At 48.7% G+C, this 23,452-nt stretch overlaps 1 protein-coding gene across 1 annotated transcript in view; it reads right to left on the bottom strand.

Annotated features, from left to right (window-relative positions):
* Positions 1 to 1,920: 1,920 nt before the first annotated feature.
* The window catches only part of ACER3 (alkaline ceramidase 3), a 42,458-nt gene continuing 20,926 nt past the window's right edge, over positions 1,921 to 23,452 (bottom strand). Inside the window, exons 2-11 of the mRNA XM_083170187.1 lie at positions 19,179 to 19,289; positions 16,772 to 16,824; positions 12,049 to 12,101; positions 10,313 to 10,394; positions 8,364 to 8,399; positions 6,210 to 6,268; positions 5,597 to 5,698; positions 4,718 to 4,822; positions 3,966 to 4,011; positions 1,921 to 2,670 (exon numbers count right to left, since the gene is read on the bottom strand). Of these exons, the coding sequence (XP_083026313.1) occupies positions 2,617 to 2,670; positions 3,966 to 4,011; positions 4,718 to 4,822; positions 5,597 to 5,698; positions 6,210 to 6,268; positions 8,364 to 8,399; positions 10,313 to 10,394; positions 12,049 to 12,101; positions 16,772 to 16,824; positions 19,179 to 19,289 (701 nt within the window). The 3' untranslated portion in view covers positions 1,921 to 2,616. The remainder of the gene's footprint in view (positions 2,671 to 3,965; positions 4,012 to 4,717; positions 4,823 to 5,596; positions 5,699 to 6,209; positions 6,269 to 8,363; positions 8,400 to 10,312; positions 10,395 to 12,048; positions 12,102 to 16,771; positions 16,825 to 19,178; positions 19,290 to 23,452) is intronic.

Raw genomic sequence — 23,452 nt, 5'->3', positions numbered from 1 at the left:
TCACACTATGGAGGAGGCGGAGTTTGGAGCAGCGCCAGCTCTAAACGCTGCCTCCTCCCCCACCCCTGATGATTATACACCGCGCCATCGGATGACATCAGCGAACCGGCAATATTGCCGGTTCGCTGATGCAATGTGAACAGACCGCACAAGCAGGGTCACACTGGGAATGAGCCGTTTCAAAATCCTGGTGCCACCCTGCAGTTGCGGTCTGAAAGTGGGTTAAAGTCAATGTTGCCATAATACATGCAACATTACAGACAAGTGTTTTATTTCCCCGATATAATTGTTATTACACACATTCCTCACTTATCGACCGGGTTCCGTTCCTACGAATCGGTCGTTAGACGAATGAGTATAAAAGGACGCTGCAAAACATGCGCAGCACGGGCCACTAAACAGTCTGGGTGGGTCGTAAGTACGAATGAGTAGGCGGGACGTAAGTCTCAGCAGTCGCAGAGTGGCCAATAAAAGAAGGTCAGATCGTAAGTCTGAGCGGTCACTAAACAGGTAGGACGTTGTGAGGAATGTGTGGATTAGAACAGTGTCCACTGTGAGCGATTTGCAACATTCTTATTTAGAAACCTACTTGGGATGTTACATTATTACCAGTAACATCTGCTACAATTAATGAAGTAGGTTTGCATTTACCAGCCACCATAACAGAGATTAGAACAGTACAGTGGCACCCTGGGGTGCCTTGGGACACTTGCAGGGGGGCTTCGGGTTGGTGGTCCAGAAGTGATTCAAATTTGCGAGTATAATAAGCAGAACTATTGTTTGTGTTTCAGATTACAAAATATACGGACAAACAGGAGCTAATCCAATCCCTCGAAGCATAATTTATGCACTGGAGTTCCGCCACAAGTTTTTAATCCCTTTTTCTATACTTTGTCACAACGTTGTCTGTTTTTTTACACCTGGCACTGTGTTATACTTAGTATGAATAAAAGTTAAACCTCAATTCTCATCAAGGTGCACCACACAGACATTTTAGTGTTTGATGTATTTACCTACATATTGTCTAGAGCACATGTTCTCAAAGTCGGTCCTCAGGACCCCACACAGTGCATGTTTTGAATCACGTGAACTCATTAGCTCCACCTGTGGATCTTTTAAAATGTGTGTCAGTCAGTAATGAGTGCACCTGTTGGGTGACCTGGAAACCGTGAGGGGTCCTGAGGACCGAGTTTGAGAACCACTGCACTAGTGGTAGTGGCTGCACCGGTTGTTATCCGCAATGTGTGCAGCATCAGTTGATGGGTGATAGTTGCAGGAACATACAGTAATAGCTAGGCATGTACTATCCTATCAATATAAGCAGATTTAAACTGGTATACATTAACATTAGATTATATACTGCCCTCTAATGGTAAATGGTAACACTACATCTAACTGTCCGGTCATAAAAAAAAAAACCCGGTCTACACGATTAATGTTGTTTTGAGTTCAGATTTCCTTCCACTTTTATGCTTTACAATCCATGTTGACTAACATTACAAACTGTTCTTTGCGAGGGTACGTGCTGCACTAATTGGGGGTCCATGTCGACAGGTTTAAATATTAACACCAAAGCCAGTGAAAAACTCATGTCAACCTTTTGAGGTGTCTACCTTTTTACCTTTTGTCAACATTGACCTTTTGGGTTCAATCTAGGCCAGGGGTGGCCAAACCGGTCCCAAAGATCTACTGACAATTCATGTGTTTCAGACAACCTGTGGATGTATAGTAGGAATGAATGCAGCAGGTTTGACAGTGTGACAGTTAGTAATGACTACAGCTGTGCACCAGCTAGGTGGTCTGGGGAATGTGGACCATTTTTAGATCTCAGGGACCGGTTTGACCACCCCTGATCTACACCCGTCCATGAACACTCCACATGCTCCCAAATCTAAATAAAAAAGGAAGAAAGGACATAACCCAAGTAGGCACAAAATTTATTAAGAAATAAGTTAGGCACTGTTACTAAGCATACATTGCATGTATCCACCTTCAGTTTCTGTTACTTTAATGCCAGGTTAAATAGACCGTGACGCAGAACGCCATTTTCTCAGCGTTGGATGCATTTGCCGTTCTCTTATTTGCAGAACAAACTGCACTCTGCACGTCCAATGCACCATAATTACAGTGTATATGGTTCCCAGATAAGAGGTTCAAACAAACCTTCATAACCGATTGTCTCTTTGGCGCCCGGTTCCCCCTCCACCGAGAGCGACTGATCCGAGGAGTGCGTAACACTGGCTATTACACGTGCGTTGTTAATATGGCCCAATGACAAAGCAACGGTATTACAGAATTGCTTAGGAGGTTGTATTAAAATTAAAAACAAAAAAAGGAGATGGAAATCTTGGGTGCGTGACGCACCAGCAGTGACCCCCCCAGGGGTGATTTCATGAACGGGGCAGTGTCCGTCTAGTTGGCAGTACCAGTGCACAGGAAGTGTGCGCCCTACACGCACAGGAACACAGACACATACGGGTGCACCGTAAATACATCAATGCATACATTTCTAGTCCGTCTTCACTGCATAGAATGTCGGAGTTGGTGAGCCCCAGGGTTACAGGCTTGTCGGGACCATCACGGAATGTCTGTGTGTGGTTCTGAGGCCTTGGCCGGTCAGCGTTTCTTAGGAGACTCCACCATTATCACCGGCCACATCCCAAAGAGGAACTGTGCGGAGAGACAGTAGAGAGCTGGGATTACTCACAAGGAATTATGTCACGTAAGCTGGATTCCGTACATATACCCCACACCTCATTCCCTGAGTCTGCATTTAGGAAGGTGTTCTCTATGGTCTGAAAATACAGTGTGCATTGGCCACACACTGTCTGAAAGGTTGCACAAGTGTCAGCCTAGAAGGAGCCAGACCCTTCCAAGAATGAGAAGGGATTTTGTTGGATAGATGAAGTGACAGTGTATTATGTTGCAAATCATTTGCAAATCAGCCATGGCTCTGTCTATGGGCAGTATTCAATGAGAAAAATTCTCCGTGTTTTATGGCGAGTTTGTGCTTTTCTAGCCTTGGATGGAGACTTTTGCTCTCCAAAAGCGAGCAACCCTATTCAATGTGAAATATTCGCCGTCTTTTTAAGTAATTTTCGCCGTCTCTCTCCGTGTAGAAATTCTCCATCTTTTGATGGAGAGCTGGAATGTGAACTTTTAATCTAAAGGTTTTTTTTTTTTAATTTTGGTGTCAAAAAATCAGTTTTTTTTTTCTGTGAAGGGGCATGTTATTTTTATTCATGTGCTTATAGCACATGAATATATATTTAATAAAAAAAAAAAAAATTTGTACATTTTTTTTTTTTTTACACAGTGCAGCCAGCAGGGGGCCGGAGCGCTCGAGCCGCTCATTAGATATTCATATATTCACTGCACCCGATGCACCTTCGGGTGCAGTGAATACTGGGTCCCCCGCTGGCTATAGGGGGGGGGGGCAGCCTGTGCTGCCTGGGTCCCGGGGGGCCCCCTACCCTCCACATATGTTCTGGGGCATCCAGGGAGACTTTAATCTCCCTGGATGCCACCGTCCCACGGCTCCCTGTCAGCTCCCTGCCGCGGACGCTCGTCCGCTGCAGGGGTTAAGACTCGCCGCGAGTGGCGGCGAGTCTTAAATACGTTGAATAGTGGGAGCAGGAGGCTCCGGAACACGGCGAGTGCATGGCGAGAGAAAAAATCTCTCGCCATGCACGGAGAATATTTGTCATTGAATACTGCCCTATGCAATAATCCATGACAACTGTGGTGCATTTGTGGCTCGCAACTCAGCCTAAAACTTTTTTAAAGAGGGAAGACATATACACATGAATATACTGGAAGTGGAGACCTCCGGTGTCGTATCTGTGTAATTACAGCAGAATGATCAAACAAAAGCTGCTGAGGGGTGATCTTGCTGCCCCCAGAATGTTCTGAACCTCAGACGCACTGTAAAGGCCCAGTGTTAATCAGGAAGCAGAGTCACTTACCTTAACCTTTGGCCGATATCGGAGGTACAGGGTCCGTGTGTATAAACTAAAACAGACACAGAAAACAGTCAGTATGATCCTCTGCTGATGAAAGCAACATTTTCTATACATCATCTCGCACAGAACCTCAGAGATAAACTATTTAAATAATTGCTATAAAGAATGCCAGAAACTATCACCACATGCTTTACTCAGATGGGTTTTGCTACAGTTACTCTTTATCTTTATTATTGACTCATTAGTACTTATTATTGAGTGGAGCAGCGCCACCTGGTGGTGATATTTACTATCCCCACACACTACCTCTGTTTTCCGTTTACAGAGGTACACATTCCCTCTGTCTGTGTGGCGGCAGCTCTACCCAATTAAAGCGTCTGATTCCCCCCGATAAGAACCAGCGCTACTGAGTGACTTGTTCACTCCCCTCTCTTTTGTACTCTGAAAATGAGTTTACACTTAATATTCATTCTCGGACATAGATAATTAATGATAGATTGGATTCCTATAGGGGTCTGCTGACCAGCACATTTAATGGGAACCCTGGGGGTAGCCCTGCAGCACCTCTCACACAGCCATCAGTGTCCATAGATTAGGGCAACTGACCCTCTATTTGAGGCAACGACAGTGCACTGAGGGACAGGGGTAGATTGAGGGTAAACCTACGATTTGGGAACGTGACACGCCCAAGGGTTCGTTTCTGCCCCTTCCTATTCCAGCTAGAAGACTCCACAGATACAACAGAGTATAGTTACCTGAATAAAATGTGCAAGTAGGACCCTAATCCGGTCAGTATGTGCCACCAGGCATGAAACTGGGTCACAGCCCCGAGAACCGGCGGCATCTTCTGCCGTAAACCCCTGCAAGACATCACGTAAGTGAACACATGTCGATATTATCAGTAGAACGAAGCATTATACTGCGCTGGAAGCCGTTGTGTGCGGGCATCACAAAGCTCTCACAGCGTAGAGAACCGCCACAGCAATTTCACGTTACTGCAACGGTAGACTCCACCTCTCATCGCCAATCTGGGCGTCTGGACACCTCTGATTTTGTAATGTCAAAGTTTTCCCAGCTCAGTGTTTCCCAGCAAAAGTCCTACAGTTTACCCAACAGCACATGTTTTCTGGATATCCCTCTGGAAAGCTACAATAATTGCTTTTCCGTCCAAGTTGCCAGCTTACTTGTTGTATAGAAGACGTACAAAGCAACAGACATGATACTGGGAATTTGTCACCATTTATTTCCCCCCATTTAAAAATTCTGCATCTATCGCAGGGATACGGTCGGTTGGTCGACCTAAAGATGGTCGACAGGTCATTAGGTCGACCGGTCATTAGGTCGACAGTCCAAAGTTCGACATGGGGTTTTTCACTGTTTTTTGAGCAGACAGGAGGTATTTCATGCCCTACCATCCACTAGGCCGTGGTGCACTTAATCCTGTGTCCATGTCGACTGTGTGGACATTCGAGTAAAACAAATCAGTGAAAAACGACATGTCAACCTAGCCCCATGTCAACCAACCAATCCATACCCCTATTGCATCACAGGATGACCCTAAAGGTGAAGTGTATACACATCCAGATATAACGCACTCCCACATGCATCCAGCTAGGCTACAACGAAAAACGTACCTCCAGGTATCACAGAAAATGTTGTCTATGTTCCAGAATAAAAATCCAATTAAGAAGACCCCTAAGGAGGTGTAGGCGAGACCCCTCAGCCACGGGTACACCCTGTAAGAAGACAGATTACAAAGTGAGATTAATGTGAATTAAGAAATATAAAGGCATTTATGGGGGGGGGGGGGGGGGGGTATTCAATCCCGCTGGCGGAAATAGTGGTACACTCCTATTCAATGCTGCCATTACAGACAACATTGAAGGTGGTTTCCGAAAAAATAGATCCAACTTTAAAATAAGTCGGATCGGTTTTGTTGGAAATGGACGCGGATTGTCCAAGTCACAGCCGTTTTTCAACAATCTGGGGACTTTCCGTCACTCGACAGCCGGAACATTGAATTTTGGCTGTCAAAACCGAAAACAGCCTTCGCCAATCCTAAAAAAACAACAATCTGATTGGTTGCTATAGGCAACATCATTTTTTAGAAGCAGCCCTGTTTCATGAAGACACTGTGCAGCCTCAATATTCATTAGAATACAGTCTAATAATTTACAGTGACGGACAAATAACCGAGATCTGGGGTTGCGCCCATAAAAAACATGGCTGCCCCCACAGGATACTCACCAGGTAACTATGTACACGGATCGGAGTACGAGAAACAAGACCAGCAGGCCGTACATCACCTGAGGGTGGAAGAAATGAAATGGGCGTTAGCGATCCCCCCAATACTACAGGGATTAGATCATAACGCCTCAACATCTATGCTGTAAGGTACAAAACGTTCTCCAAGGTCTCAGCAGAAGCAACCACAGACCTCCATGACTCAGCCGGGCAATCTAGGATTATCCGGGCTTGCAGAATTCGCCTACCTGGTCCCACCCCAGCAGACGTGGGAGATGGACTGAATGGGGGGGGGGGGGGGGGGGGGGTGAGGGGGGTTACTATTACACCTGACCCTCAGCAGTCACCTCCTTATGGTGGGAAGGGGGCTTTGCTTTTTAAACACATTTGACTTTGTATTCCTGCCATAGTTCTAAGTTAAGTGTTTAAAGGTTAAGAACATAAGTGGATATCCATGCAGATTAGTGGAATGGGAAGCAGATGTGGACACCATGATGTATGATGTTCCCCCACCCCTCACGTGTCCCAGCATGCAGCCAGCGGATTTCTCTCAGCACCATAGAGTCAGAGGTCGCTCGGCACAGCTGGAAGACAGACACATTGCTCTGTGATCACCAGCAGCTGCTCCAAGTACGTCAGACGGCTTCTACCCAAACCCCTCTCCGGTCTCCAGCTGGTTATCTGAACCCCTGTGTTCAATGAAACGTGACATAACCTCCCAGCACGGACGGTCCCCTCCCAGTCCCACTGGCGGCATTAAGAAGGTTCACAGCCCCTCAAAGATCTCTTCTCTCAGAGCAGCCAGATCTAGATTGAACGTGCGGTCCACAACCTCTGTGTGCCTGATCTCCTGTAACGGCACCATTGCGGAAATAACGAGGTCCGTAATGAACCGCTAACGTCAGCTCTTGCACCAAGTGCATGCATGAGATCCTGACTGTTTCATGCAAGCTGCCAGTGTGCCATATTAAAAATGGTGAGAACGGCGTCCGACTGAATAGTTCAGAAATGCACAGTGTTTGCTGTCTTGTTCAGAGATGCACAGTGTTTGCTGCCTTGTATGTGCAGTCTGCTAATAAAGGAGCAGCCGACGGATTGGAATTTGCGCACGTTTCAAAATCCAGCCCTGGGAACAATCTGTATCTGCGGTACTTGTGTATTATCCGGGCGCCCATCGCATCGCATACTACTAATTAAGGTATACGATGGGACCCGATTTCAGGGTTTTTAAAACCCGACTGTACAATTTTTCTATCGTGTCGCATTGCATGCCATTATAATGGCATGCGATGCGACGCGATCATAGCCGATTTGGGCTTATTCCTTTGTTAAATGCACCCCCAGACCCGATTTTTTATTGTATACCCACCCGGATGGGTCATTACTATGTTAAATGCCCCCCGTGGCATACATGTGAAGTAATCCGTGTGCGCTCGCCACACTATATAAAATCAACTCCACGCCGACGTGGATAGTGGGGGGAATGAAAAGTTTGGAGGACGTGTACCATCACCCCTCGCCACGCTTTGGGTTGGCGTTGAATGTGGGGTTGCGTTAACAATGGGGGGCCATTTAACATAGTAATCAAGCATCAGTGCCTGTACAATAAAAAAAAAACCACATCGCATGCGATATGATGGGACCTGATTTTTGATTGTACAATGCCCTACGATGGAAATCTTGGGCACCCAGATAATACACAAGTACGGTATCTGCTGCCAAGCATCATCTAAACAAGGATACTGTTAAAATCGGGTGCCAGACAGGGTCCCGGCAGTCATTTACCCGCCGTCGGGATCCCGACTGTTGAAAATACCGACGCACGGTTTCCCGACGGCCACCGGCTATTCTCCCTCATGGGGGTCCACGACCCCCATAGAGGTAGAATAGAATAGGAGGTGAGCGCAGCGAGCCACTGTGCCCGCAAGGGAGTTTGTTGCACTCACCATGCTGTCTGAGTCCGGCCATGTCGAGCTAATGACTGTCGGGATATCGACTGTCGGAACCCTGTTCCACACCCATTAAACTCTTGGTGGATCTTGGCTATTATATATTTTCAGCAGTGAATCACTCCACAAGTAGCGGTCTGCCCCAAGTTGGCGGCACTGTTACAGAATTACGTTCATACAATTTTAATTTAAAATGCAGTGACGTTACCTGGTGGAACACTGGCTCCTTCAATCGTAAGTAAACCTGTAATAGGAAAAGAAGGGATATTGATTATAAGTGACTGTCTCTGTATCACTCTGCGATCACCTGCAATGCTGAGGTTGTTCATTTTCACTTCAAGGCTGAAAATGAACTATAGTTATCAATGGGTCGTTAGTGACACATCTTTGTGTGTGTATGGGTCTTTATGCACTGTCCTGTTAGCATTACTGTAAACAGCCACTAGAGGGAGTATAACCCCAGCACAAGCAGAACGATCACAGCACTGAGTCACACTGAAGATTGGGAAGAACCAAATAAATGCAGATCCCACAACTCAGATCTCTGGATACAATGCGAATAAATAGAAAGTAGCCGGTAATCCTAGATTTAATACACGTACAAAATAATCTCACTGTAGAGGGGGTGTGGACTGAAAGGTCTACAGCAGGCATGTGCAAACTGCGGCCCTCCAGCTGTTGTGAAACTACACATCCCAGCATGCCTTGCTATTGTTTTAGCATTCCCTAATGGCAAAACGGTGGCAAGGATCTATCCAATGCATGTCCACCTTTTGGTGTTGACCTATCGACTGTCAACCTGAACCACTTTTAGCCAAGGGTATCTGGGCCCTTATTCAGATCTGATCGCAGTACAAATTTGTTCTCAAAATGGGCAAAACCATGTGTACTGCAGGTGGGGCAGATGTAACATGTACAGAGAGAGTTAGATTTGGGTGGGAGCACCTACAGTGCACATGGTTTTGCCCATTTTGAGAACAAATTTGTACTGCGATCAGATCAGAATAAGGGCCCTAGTGAGATAAATGGTTTGCGGTGGGGGGTGCACTGTGATGCGAATGTGCGGGTAACAGGGCAAGAATTTTGCACCACCTTTGAGCTGGCAGAGCCTGCGTCCCATGCTGTATTTTAGCGAGGTGCACTATGCCATTTATTCACTATGTAAGGCTTAAGCGTTCGTTACATGTCCTAAATAGTAGTAGTGATAAATTGACGCCATACGCAAAGAAAATCTAAGCAGTAGAAAGCCACTTTAAGGAAACACATCCAGTTAGTCAATAAGTCCATATTGAAATTCCCTGCAGTACATATTCCGCCACCTGCTGGAACCTTGGCAAAAGTGTGCTGCGCATGTCAGATAATAGGTCATGCTATGCAGCTGAAACAACTGCCTTCGCATTCCATCTTCATGTTGTGGACAGCAGCTGTGATCTGCGTGGCGGTAACCAGTCAGTCGTTGGCAGATGACACGCCTGGTTTAACAGCAGAGGACGGCAGGTGACTGACAGTTACTAACACTTCTACCCCTTTCACATCGCACCGGGTCAATCTAAGGTTGTTGTCAGGACGACCCGGTTCTCCATGAGTTGTGAAAGGGCCTTTCCAAATTTCCCGAGTCCAGCAACCCGGCATTCCAACCCAGGTTAAAAGGGTTATGCCCGGGTCAGAATGGTGCGATCAATCAGATGTGGGACACAATGGATGGGAGATATTCGGATCTTGTTCCTTGAAGCAGACAGATGGCACTAGGCCAACCTGCGTCCACGTTGCATACAGAATAGAACAATGCCCTCCAGTAAGCCCCCGGTACACTAAGGGCTTTCTGGACGATATTGGTTACTATATCTTCTAGTATGTACACTCAATATCACTCCTGGGCATCGTTAACGACCCCCATCCCTCATCCTGCATGTTCTGACAAGGGAGCTCCTAGCTACAGAGGGCCATGCAGCAGCTGCAGCATGGCCCCTGCTCCCCTGGTTGACCCCACCGCTTGCCGCTCCCTTCCCTGCTGGCATTGGCAAGTTTGTATGCACCTGCTGATGCCGGCCCCCCTCTGCCGTCAATATCGGTGTCAGCGGGGATCGTATAGTGTGTATGGGTCTTAAAACCATCACCAATTAGAAAGTGATAAAAGGGCAAAAGATAAGAACTTACTGTAGTTACTATTAAACTGAAGAGAATTAGTAGAACAAGCAGCAAATAATTGTAGGAATTTCTGTTCTTGAAACATTCAAACCTGAAAGAAAGAAAAAGATGAAGTTATAGGCAGAACATGAGAAGACATGACTGGAATGGACACATTGTATGTGTGTAACGTACAGGTTCTCCAGTAACAAACTGTATGGTTTTACTGCCGTTTATTGGCTGCAACTTATCACAAGCAGTAGTGCTGATTATTAGCCAGCACTACTTGCAGAGTGGAAGCAATTACTTATTGATGCCAATTAACATCACTGAAGCAAGAGAAACTAAGGGTCTGATTCAGAGTCGGAGGCACTGCTGAGATAGGACTCTGTTGAGTCCGTGCACACAGTCGCAGTTGAGATGATTAGTGCATACCTCACTCCTTGCAAATTAAAATGCACGGATGTACACCAGGGAAGCTGTGGGCGATGCCTGGCAAACAGCACAGACGCCATTAACTTAGAATGAGTCCCAAAGTCTGAATTGGGCCCACTTTATAACGCCATTAACTGAAGAATACCAACTGGAGTATGTTCTCAGACATAGAGAAGGTACCTCATGGCTATGACTGCTCCAAGCAGGAGGTGCTGTACCCGGACAATGCACCTAATATAACTTGGTTTCAAACTATCAGAAGAAGGAAACTATGAGGGGGGGGGGGGGGTGGCCTCAATTGTTTGAGAGATAATAGATTAAAAGTGTTAAAATACAAAAATTCAAGCAAGAATGTAGATAAAACAATGTCTAAAAGGTGGGTCACAGTGTACTCCCAAGTGATAAAGAGTCATAACAAGTCATTGTAGTGTCACTACAGGGGGAGTCCTCTTGGGATTTTTTTTTTTTTTTTTTTTTTCTAGTAATACCTTTTTTAATGCCAAAAGCTTGCTGATCCTGGAGCCTATGGTCTCCCTGGGTGATTTTGCAGTGACTAGTTTCAGTCTCAAGTTCAGTGGTAGTGCAGTATTATAGTAGAATTCTGCTAACATGCACCACCACGATGATGATGTTGGGACAAACAGTCAGGGCCAGATGCACTAAGTTTCAAAAGTGACAAAATGGAGAGTGATAAACAGCCAGCCAATCAGCTCCCACCTGCCATGTCAGATACGGTTTGAAAAATGTCAGACAAGAGCTGATTGGATGGTTGTTTATCGCTCTCCATTTTATCACTTTTGAAGCTTAGTGCATTTGGCCCATAACCAGAGGTTCTGCAGGGTATTTCAGTAGGTGGTGTGATGTCCCAGTGTAACTCTCACACCGCTTTGCCAGACAAGTGTGGAAAACATTGCTGGGTGCCACTGTATGGTGTGCAGACCTGCCACTTGAGAGCGTGCCGATGGAAGATGGTCACCAGGAGCTCTTACCACACAGACTTCCCGGCCAGACTTTGTAGCTGCCACCAGGTGCAGGGTCTACCTCTCCGGATGGGTGTTGAAGGTACTGCCGGGCACCGATTTGAGGCGTGAAGGGAGATTACCCACTTCACAGTGGGACTTTTGGTTGGTGGTGTACCCAATCCAACCTATACCCTCCCAATCTCCCAGGTGCACTACGCTAGGTCATGTTAATTGCGCATTTTAGAAACAAATCTAAAACCCAATATAAATATGCATCTGTATTACAATTATACATGACTATACAATGCAATAACAGAAAAACAATGCGTCTAGCAATTGGCGGCAGCAGCAGAGATGAATATTACTTACAGACAGTAAACGAAGACACTGCAGCTGTAGATCATGGGCAGTTCGTCTAATAGCTGCACAGAGAGTAACATAAAGAGGGATTATTATACATTATACCGCAGTCAGCACATAAACAGTGTGGAACTCTCCCAATGTGATTTCATCAACATCTCGCACAATGCCACTCAAGCTGCATCAAATCACAGTACTTCACTGAGAAGCAAAGAGGGCTCAATACCTTTTCGTCCCTCCAGCTGTTGAACTACACATCCCAGCATGCACTGCAACAGTTGTATGGCCACATAGCAAAATTGTAACAAGGCATGCTGGGATGTGTAGTTCCACAACAGCTGGAGGGCCTAAGGTTCCCCATCCCTGATCTGTGCGCAACTTTCTAGCCCCAGCTTGCCATGAAGGTGTATATGTGGATTGTAGAGCAAAGGCCGTCCAGTTACTAAAGGCCCATCCTCACTGGGTGACATTGAGCTGAAAGCCGCCCAGGGTTCATTTGGCAGCAATGAAAGGTGAGCACTGATCTGCGCTCCCCCATCATAACTAGCCCGGCCGCTCATCTGCTGGTATTGCCAGCAGATGAGTGGCAGTGGACAGCTTTCCAAAGCATCCTCCATCCGTTCATCTTGGGGGCTAAATAAATAAATAAAAATCGCTTTTCAGCCCAGCGATTTTCCCCATCAGTATTATCCATACACAGTGGGCAAAAACACCCAGTGTGTACGGACCTTGAAGAGTTTTGGCACCCAGCTTATGCAATTCTGAACTTATGTTGGGAATCCACCAAACAAGATCATCTTGTCGCATTTTGGGTCCATATTTTTGGGTAAAAACACCTGAAATTCAGAGCATATTACATATTATTCCGATTAGCAGTGTTTAGTATTTAGCACCCGAATCTTCACTCTTTTTCGTTGTGGTACTACAAGCCTCTGCATGGTAACACCTCATTATGCAGATAGAGCCACGGTTGCACACAGAATATAGGCATGCCATATATAATTTAAATTAGCAGAAGATGATTGTGCCTTCTATTCACGTCATATTCGTGGCGCAAGTAGGGCTTTTTAACGGGCAACATGGATATATATACAGTATGGACACATCTGTATTTTCCCCACTGATGCACTGATTTATAAAATGGTGAAACAGATGTTTCACGCATTACGGTGCATACACATGGGGAGATTTTGACTAACAATTTGACTATAGTTTGTATGAAAATGTAGTTAAAATATCAGTGCTTCCCCTGCTTGCATCACCAATGCGCGAGGTCGGTATCTCAAGGTGAGGTCGGTATCTCAAGGAAAAATGAGCTGTGCAGGAAGGCAATTTGGATTATGTCACTTGTAATGTATTGGTCAGAGGCGAAATAGCACAGTCAAAATGGCAATTGCACCGATTCAGGTTGGCTCAAGTAGCATAAAATATTGTTGCTTAGTGAGCGGGTAAACGCCACCTGCCAGGCGAGTGAACGCTCGCCCCCCTCTTCGGCGAGCAAATAGCCGCATTTGCTTACACATCCATTCGCATGCGGCCGTACGGGCGAAATACCATTCAATGGTCCCAGAGCAGCGAATCATTTTTTTTCTCCACGTCACAAATAAAAGTCTTTTATTTGCGATGGAAGTGGCGGAATTTGGGGCAGGCACTGACTTCAGCTGCCTGACCCGAGCAGGCTTACACACACCTGCGTTCACATGGGGAAGTCCAGCATTTTTCTGGGTGCACCCACCATTTTTATGGGAATACCCAGGAAACGTGGAGTGTTGAAATGCGACAGCGCACAACCCCCCCCCCCCCCCCCCCCTTCCTACCCCGGTCTGTGGGAATGCCTCGGCGAGTGTCATACTCGACAAGGACTTTTGCAAAGCAGGTCTGCGCATGCGGGTATTTGATCATACGAATGCACAGCGAGCCAACCTGATTCAGGCCCGTAGTAAAAAAATTGGCTCCAGGAAATTTCAAGGGAAAAATCGAATAATTCAAATCGTATATAAATTGTGGTTTCACTGAAATTATGAATTTACTCTCAGGTCATTTTCATGTCAAATTTTCTTGGCCTGGGAAGGAGTTTGAGTCGGTCATTCTCAATAGTGTCTGCAACCTGAAAAGGGACATTATTCATAGTTTGCCTATCAAGGAAACGAGCAGAAATGTCGGCGCCAACTGTGATCACTTCAGAACATTTGAATTGCAGCCGCTGGATGCCACCTAGTGGTGGGGGCCTAGAATCACCCCCATTGAATGCAAAAAAAAAATATACAAAAATTATCTCTTATATATTTAGCCAGATCTGTCACTCAACCCCTGTGGAGAACATTCCTGTGTAGAACAGTTTCACTTTCATGTGTCTGACGTTCCACCCCCTTGACATCACCTCCCCCCGCCCAGCCAGGGCTACAGTACACGCCCACCATCCACCATTACTCCACAGCCACCATCCACCATTACTCCTGCACATCCCTACCCTCTGCCAGGACCCCCCGCGACCCCCCCCCTCCCGCGATTCGCGGGACCCCCGCGACCCCCCCTCCCGCGATTTGCGGAACCCCCGTGACCCCCCCTCCCGCCATTCGCACCGTGCCCGAAGCATAGCGAGCGGCTGCGGTACACTTCAAACTGTGTCCATGTCGACTGTGTCGACAGTTCGGCCAAAAAACAGTGAAAAAACCCATGTCGACCTTTTGACTGTCGACATAGACTCTGTCGACCTAATGGCAGTGTCGACCTAATGAGCTGTCGAACTAATGGTGTCGATGTAATGGCTGTCGATGTAAGTGCTGTCTAATATCCGTCCCAGACCCGACCACCCCCTCCCGCGATTCGCTGGACCTCCGCGACCACCCCCTCCCGCGAAACGCGGGACCCCACCTCCCGCGATTCATGCCCCCCTCACGCAATTCACGGCACCCCCCACACCCCCCTTCCTGCGATTCGCAACCCCTCACGACCCCCCCTCCCGCGATTCACAAACCCCCCGTAGCGCCCCCCTCCCGCGATTTGCGGGCCCCCGCGGCACCTCTCGCGATTTGCGACCGCCCCGTAATTCACACATTCGGGGACCCCCCCTCCCGCGATTCATGCCCCCCTCACGCAATTCACGGCACCCCCCTTCCTGCGATTCGGAACCCCCCACGACCCCCCCTCCCGCGATTCATGCCCCCTCCCGCGATTCACGGACCCCCGCACCACCCCCCTGCGCCCACCCTCCCTTGATTCACGCCCCCCTCATGCAATTCACGGCAACCCCCCACACCCCCCCTCCTGCGATTCGCAGCCCCCCCACAACCCCCGCCTCATGACCCCTCCCGTGATTCACGGACCCCCGCACCACCACCCCTTGACTCACAGCACCCCACGCGCCCCTCCCGCAATTCAAGGACCTCCGCAACCCCCCCTCCCGCAATTCTCTAACCCCGACAACCCCCCTCCCGCAATTTGCGGACCCCCCTTCCCACGATTCAAGCCCCCCCGCGCCCCCGCCCCCTCCCCCTCCCGCTAACCGCGGATCCCCACACACCACCCCCCCTCCCGCAATTTGCAGACCCCCCAGGCCCCCTTCCGGCAATTCCACCCCCCAGCGGACCACCGCGGCCCCCGCTCCCGCATTTCACGTACCCCCGTGACAATGGGGGATCCTGTACCACCACAAGCAGGTACCGCCCCTAGGTGGGAAATCCGGCCCTGGCTGCCGCACTGCAGGTTTCCCCACTGCCCTCTGCACCAGCGCCACAACTTTTATCAATGTCTTGCCCACATACCACTATTATACAGCCTCCTGCTCTCATGCACGCTCACTCCCTCCCAGTGGGAGGAGACGCTCACCCACTGCCGGGAGCTGCATACTGTCCCCCCACCCTCCTCCAGTTCTAGGGATGCCCATCGACCATCAATGATTTTCAAATAATCGATGGTTTATGGCCGATGTTGAATACTTTTGCCATCAATGTGGGAGGACACTGCCCTGCCTCCTGTTCTCCTGCCCCGTAACTTCCGCCAGTGGAGACCCGCTCACCCTGTGTTGCCCACATTCCCCTATCATGCTTTACCGCCCAGCCTCCTGCTCTCATGCACCCTAACTCCCACCCAGTCGGAGGAGACACTGACTCCTGTATTTCTGTGCTGCCACGCTGGACCCTCACCCACTGGCAGAAGCTGCACAGTGTCCACCACCCTCTTTAGTCCCCCGTATGCCCACACACCCCTATCACTACCCAGCTTCCTGCTCTCCTGAACCGTAACTTCCACCACTGGGTAATCGCTGACGCTGTGTTGCCCACATACCCCTAACATGCCTCATATCCCAGCCTCCTGCTCTCATGCACCCTAACTCCCACCCAGTAGGAGGAGACACTGACTCAGGGCCACCGTCCGGTACTCCTGTGCTGCCACGCTGGACCCTCACCCACTGCCAGAAGCTGCAATACAGGGCATCTTTCATACAATTCTAACCATATTTCTCACAATACAAATGTTCACAAATTAAGAGGCGTAGCCCCTTACGCCGGTGTGAAGAGCGCCCGTAGGGCGCGATGAATCACCTAGTAGTTTTATAAACAGCCCAAGAAAAAGTACTTTACATGACAAAGGTGTGCTAAATAAGAACACGGCCCCTATATGACAGCTATGCGGTGGACGCCCACATCACGCAGCACAGAATTGGGCTCTTTCCCACTATGGGGCACAATTAACGACAACGTATGAGGACACATGGCTGGCACCGTATTACCTGCATTTCATACTGTAGCGTCATGTGAAACCACCAGGACCCCATTCCGACAGCTGCAATCACAAGGAAAAGGTTCAAGTCATTGGTCATCGGTGTGGTTATACGAGTCTAATCTCTCAGCCAATACAAATCTCTATTAGACATCAACTAAAAATATACCAGAGTCTTGTCATTGGATGCCCCATAGCAGCCAATGGGATTGCAGCGGTCATTTGCTAGCACATAAGATCTAGGCTAGCTACAATCTGACTGGTCACCAGCTTTTCCTCCTTAGAAGTTTTAGAAAACGTTCCCCATTGGTTAATCTAATTTTGCAGATGTATACATGGTTATAGTCTGGTATGTCCATGAATGCAGTTTTAATTCAGGGGCAGATGTTTTAAGCTTCAACAGGAGATAAATCCAAAGGTGATAAGGAGAGATAAACATCCAGCCAATCACCTGCTAACTGCCATGTCACAGGCTGTGTTTGAAAAGAGTCAGTAAGGAGCTGATTGGCTGGACGTTTATCTCTCTTTATAACCCTTGTATTTATCTCTTGTTAAGGCTTAATACATCTGCCCCTCTGTGCTGTGTTGTCTCCCCGCAGAGTATGGGAGATTGGGCGGTTTCACACTGTCCGGCTCCTGCCGGACGGGAAATTACCGCACGTCTTAAAAGCCGTGCCGCCCCTACAGTGTGTGATGGACAGCTCTGTCCATTCACACTGGACGGTCACGGCGCGGCCGCCGGGTAGCAGCCGGATCTTACCACTGCAGTGTCCGGCTGCCGTGCCGTGGCCGTCCCGTTCTGCCCATTCAGTGTGGTGTGGAAGGCAATGGGCGCCTTCACACACCACGGAAATTACCCGATACTTATGCCCGCCCCCATGTGACGAGTAGGGCGGGCGTACACCCCGTCAGACTGGAAATGCCAGTCAAACTGTTTGGACCCACCCCCATGTGACGAGGGGGCGGGGCCACAGGATCTCCAAACCGGACCATGTGAAAGGTCCAGAAATCCGGCTAAAAGCCGGACAAAGTGGGTCCGGCTTTTTTCCGTCCGGTCAAAACCGGAGTGTATGAAACCAGCCATTCAGTTATCAGCAGGCTGACTTGTTCTCCAAATTAATAAAACAGTTAACATCAAAGCCTCAGTAAATGATGACTATTGTAAAGCGCAACGGAATCTGCTGCGCTATATAAGAAACTGCAAATAAATAAATAAATAAACAAACATCCATGTGTGCAGTCACATTATTTGCCAGCTCCTGTTGGGGGGCGGGAGGGGGGGAACGACACCTCCTCAATCTCCATAAAATATGCATTTAGCATCTGCCACAGCCTGGTTTATGATCTGCAAACCACCACTGCATTATCGCTTCCATGTTCCATGCGCATATTACACGTATGTGGACCCGTCACGGGTTAATCTTATTCAGCTAGAATATTTGTCATTATAGTCTTTGGGCTCGCGAGGGGGATGAGCTAGGATTATATGGGTCAGAAACACAGGGACCCGCAGCCCCACCCTGTAATACGCAGCCACAGCAGCAGCTATTGCAGCACACAGAGGAAGGAGAGGACGTTCTCCGGTGCAATCCTCATCTAGTGGGATGATGCGTCCTCATACATATTATGCAGCACTAGATGCCTGGCGAGGGTGAGCTGGTCAGGTCCTGCACAGCTCTGCAAAAGGGGTGCGGTCTATGTTGACCTATGTCGACAGACACTAAAAAAAATATATTAGAAAAAGAAATTTAATTGTTTACATATGTCGATCATTAGTGGTTGAAAAAAATAAATAAAGCTGGCAGAGTCATGTGACCTGGCGCGCCAGGAGGAGCCGATTGACGGGAAAGCAGAAAGGATATAGGAGGACATCTGCCTTACAAATACAGGATTTATTAGCTGCTCTGCATTTCCTGTCATCATGTGGAATTGTACATGTGCGCCAGTTTGCAGCATGCTGGAGTAATTTCGAGTTTAAATGACCCCCTGACTTGCATGTACCCGTGATGGACCAATAAATGGTTCTGAGCAATTATTCGGTGTTTGACCGACTTGCAGATGTTACCAAGACATTTACACGGCTGGTGAGCTGGAATGGTAAAGTCTGCTTAGAAAACAAAACAAACAAAAAAAACCACACACAATAAACATGTCAACCTTCTTCCTGCCAGTAAATAGTGGCAGTCGACTACTGACCACATACAGATAGGTTGTGTTCCTAAAGTTATTTTGTCACCACTAGTAGGCGCTGTCCCCTCTATATAAAGCTGGGCCTTTACCAGCATGGTCTTGGATATACGTAGGTTGATCCTGCCAGTAGCATATGCTTGTCTCAAAGATTAAGCCATGCACGTGTAAGTACACACGGCCGGTACAGTGAAACCGCAACGCCTTGCAACGCCGCCAGGAACACTTACCGGCTATTCCCAGATAGGCCACAAGGTATCTGGTTTCTAGGCCGTCTTTTACCGTCTGGATAGCTCCGTATATTGGAGGTAGTATCATGATCAGGTTGCTCACGGTGTTCCCTGTAGAGAAAGAGACACGAGGGGTTAATGTGGGATCTCTGGCACCGCAGCCCAGCAATCCAGATAAGGCACTACTAAGGGTTAATGTGGGATCTCTGGCACTGCAGCCCAGCAATCCAGATAAGGCACTACTAAAGGGTTAATGTGGGATCTCTGGCACCGCAGCCCAGCAACCCAGATAAGACACTACTAAGGGTTAATGTGGGATCTCTGGCACCGCAGCCCAGCAATCCAGATAAGGCACTACTAAGGGTTAATGTGGGATCTCTGGCACCGCAGCCCAGCAACCCAGATAAGGCACTACTAAGGGTTAATGTGGGATCTCTGGCACCGCAGCCCAGCAACCCAGATAAGGCACTACTAAGGGTTAATGTGGGATCTCTGGCACCGCAGCCCAGCAACCCAGATAAGGCACTACTAAGGGTTAATGTGGGATCTCTGGCACCGCAGCCCAGCAACCCAGATAAGGCACTACTAAGGGTTAATGTGGGATCTCTGGCACCGCAGCCCAGCAACCCAGATAAGGCACTACTAAGGGTTAATGTGGGATCTCTGGCACCGCAGCCCAGCAACCCAGATAAGACACTACTAAGGGTTAATGTGGGCTCTCTAGCACCGCAGCCCAGCAACCCAGATAAGGCACTACTAAGGGTTAATGTGGGATCTCTGGCACTGCAGCCCAGCAACCCAGATAAGGCACTACTAAGGGTTAATGTGGGATCTCTGGCACTGCAGCCCAGCAACCCAGATAAGGCACTACTAAGGGTTAATGTGGGATCTCTGGCACCGCAGCAATCCGGATAAGACACTACTAAGGGTTAATGTGGGATCTCTAGCACCGCAGCCCAGCAATGCAGATAAGACACTACTAAGGGTTAATGTGGGCTCTCTAGCACCGCAGCCCAGCAACCCAGATAAGGCACTACTAAGGGTTAATGTGGGATCTCTGGCACTGCAGCCCAGCAACCCAGATAAGGCACTACTAAGGGTTAATGTGGGATCTCTGGAACCGCAGCAATCCAGATAAGACACTACTAAGGGTTAATGTGGGATCTCTAGCACCGCAGCCCAGCAATGCAGATAAGGCACTACTAAGGGTTAATGTGGGATCTCTGGCACAGCAGCCCAGCAATCCAGATAAGGCACTACTAAGGGTTAATGTGGGATCTCTGGCACCGCAGCCCAGATAGGGCACTACTAAGGGTTAATGTGGGATCTCTGGCACCGCAGCCCAGCAACCCAGATAAGGCACTACTAAGGGTTAATGTGGGATCTCTGGCACCGCAGCTCAGCAACCCAGATAAGGCACTACTAAGGGTTAATGTGGGATCTCTGGCACCGCAGCCCAGCAACCCAGATAAGACACTACTAAGGGTTAATGTGGGTTCTCTGACACCGCAGCAATCCAGATAAGACACTACTAAGGGTTAATGTGGGATATCTGGCACCGCAGCCCAGCAATGCAGATAAGGCACTACTAAGGGTTAATGTGGGATCTCTGGCACTGCAGCCCAGCAATCCAGATAAGGCACTACTAAGGGTTAATGTGGGATCTCTGGCACCGCAGCCCAGCAATGCAGATAAGACACTACTAAGGGTTAATGTGGGATCTCTGGCACCGCAGCCCAGCAATGCAGATAAGACACTACTAAGGGTTAATCTGGGATCTCTGGCACCGCAGCCCAGCAACGCAGATAAGACACTACTAAGGGTTAATGTGGGATCTCTGGCACCGCAGCCCAGCAACCCAGATAAGACACTACTAAGGGTTAATGTGGGTTCTCTGACACCGCAGCAATCCAGATAAGACACTACTAAGGGTTAATGTGGGATCTCTGGCACCGCAGTCCAGCAATGCAGATAAGGCACTACTAAGGGTTAATGTGGGATCTCTGGCACCGCAGCCCAGCAATGCAGCTAAGGCACTACTATGGGTTAATGTGGGATCTCTGGCACTGCAGCCCAGCAATCCAGATAAGGCACTACTAAGGGTTAATGTGGGATCTCTGGAACCGCAGCAATCCAGATAAGACACTACTAAGGGTTAATGTGGGATCTCTAGCACCGCAGCCCAGCAATGCAGATAAGGCACTACTAAGGGTTAATGTGGGATCTCTGGCACAGCAGCCCAGCAATCCAGATAAGGCACTACTAAGGGTTAATGTGGGATCTCTGGCACCGCAGCCCAGATAGGGCACTACTAAGGGTTAATGTGGGATCTCTGGCACCGCAGCCCAGCAACCCAGATAAGGCACTACTAAGGGTTAATGTGGGATCTCTGGCACCGCAGCTCAGCAACCCAGATAAGGCACTACTAAGGGTTAATGTGGGATCTCTGGCACCGCAGCCCAGCAACCCAGATAAGACACTACTAAGGGTTAATGTGGGTTCTCTGACACCGCAGCAATCCAGATAAGACACTACTAAGGGTTAATGTGGGATATCTGGCACCGCAGCCCAGCAATGCAGATAAGGCACTACTAAGGGTTAATGTGGGATCTCTGGCACTGCAGCCCAGCAATCCAGATAAGGCACTACTAAGGGTTAATGTGGGATCTCTGGCACCGCAGCCCAGCAATGCAGATAAGACACTACTAAGGGTTAATGTGGGATCTCTGGCACCGCAGCCCAGCAATGCAGATAAGACACTACTAAGGGTTAATCTGGGATCTCTGGCACCGCAGCCCAGCAACGCAGATAAGACACTACTAAGGGTTAATGTGGGATCTCTGGCACCGCAGCCCAGCAACCCAGATAAGACACTACTAAGGGTTAATGTGGGTTCTCTGACACCGCAGCAATCCAGATAAGACACTACTAAGGGTTAATGTGGGATCTCTGGCACCGCAGTCCAGCAATGCAGATAAGGCACTACTAAGGGTTAATGTGGGATCTCTGGCACCGCAGCCCAGCAATGCAGCTAAGGCACTACTATGGGTTAATGTGGGATCTCTGGCACTGCAGCCCAGCAATCCAGATAAGGCACTACTAAGGGTTAATGTGGGATCTCTGGCACCGCAGCCCAGCAATGCAGATAAGGCACTACTAAGGGTTAATGTGGGATCTCTGGCACCGCAGCCCAGCAACCCAGATAAGACACTACTAAGGGTTAATGTGGGATCTCTGGCACCGCAGCCCAGCAATGCAGATAAGACACTACTAAGGGTTAATGTGGGATCTCTGGCACTGCAGCCCAGCAATCCAGATAAGGCACTACTAAGGGTTAATGTGGGATCTCTGGCACCGCAGCCCAGCAACCAAGATAAGGCACTACTAAGGGTTAATGTGGGATCTCTGGCACCGCAGCCCAGCAACCCAGATAAGACACTACTAAGGGTTAATGTGGGATCTCTGGCACCGCAGCCCAGCAATGCAGATAAGACACTACTAAGGGTTAATGTGGGATCTCTGGCACCGCAGCCCAGCAACCAAGATAAGGCACTACTAAGGGTTAATGTGGGATCTCTGGCACCGCAGCCCAGCAAGCCAGATAAGACACTACTAAGGGTTAATGTGGGATCTCTGGCACCGCAGCCCAGCAATGCAGATAAGACACTACTAAGGGTTAATGTGGGATCTCTGGCACCGCAGCCCAGCAACCAAGATAAGGCACTACTAAGGGTTAATGTGGGATCTCTGGCACCGCAGCCCAGCAATGCAGATAAGACACTACTAAGGGTTAATGTGGGATCTCTGGCACCGCAGCCCAGCAATGCAGATAAGACACTACTAAGGGTTAATGTGGGATCTCTGGCACCGCAGCAATCCGGATAAGACACTACTAAGGGTTAATGTGGGATCTCTAGCACCGCAGCCCAGCAATGCAGATAAGACACTACTAAGGGTTAATGTGGGCTCTCTGGCACCGCAGCCCAGCAATGCAGATAAGACACTACTAAGGGTTAATGTGGGATCTCTGGCACCGCAGCCCAGCAATGCAGATAAGACACTACTAAGGGTTAATGTGGGATCTCTGGCACCGCAGCCCAGCAATGCAGATAAGACACTACTAAGGGTTAATGTGGGCTCTCTGGCACCGCAGCCCAGCAGATAAGACACTACTAAGGGTTAATGTGGGATCTCTGGCACCGCAGCCCAGCAATGCAGATAAGACACTACTAAGGGTTAATGTGGGCTCTCTGGCACCGCAGCCCAGCAGATAA

Source organism: Crinia signifera, chromosome 2 (assembly GCF_055691185.1).
Source record: "Crinia signifera chromosome 2, ASM5569118v1, whole genome shotgun sequence".
NCBI classification, from domain to species: domain Eukaryota; kingdom Metazoa; phylum Chordata; class Amphibia; order Anura; family Myobatrachidae; genus Crinia; species Crinia signifera.
The sequence above is the reverse complement of the archived record's forward strand: the minus strand, read 5'-3'. Positions and strand labels throughout refer to the sequence as shown.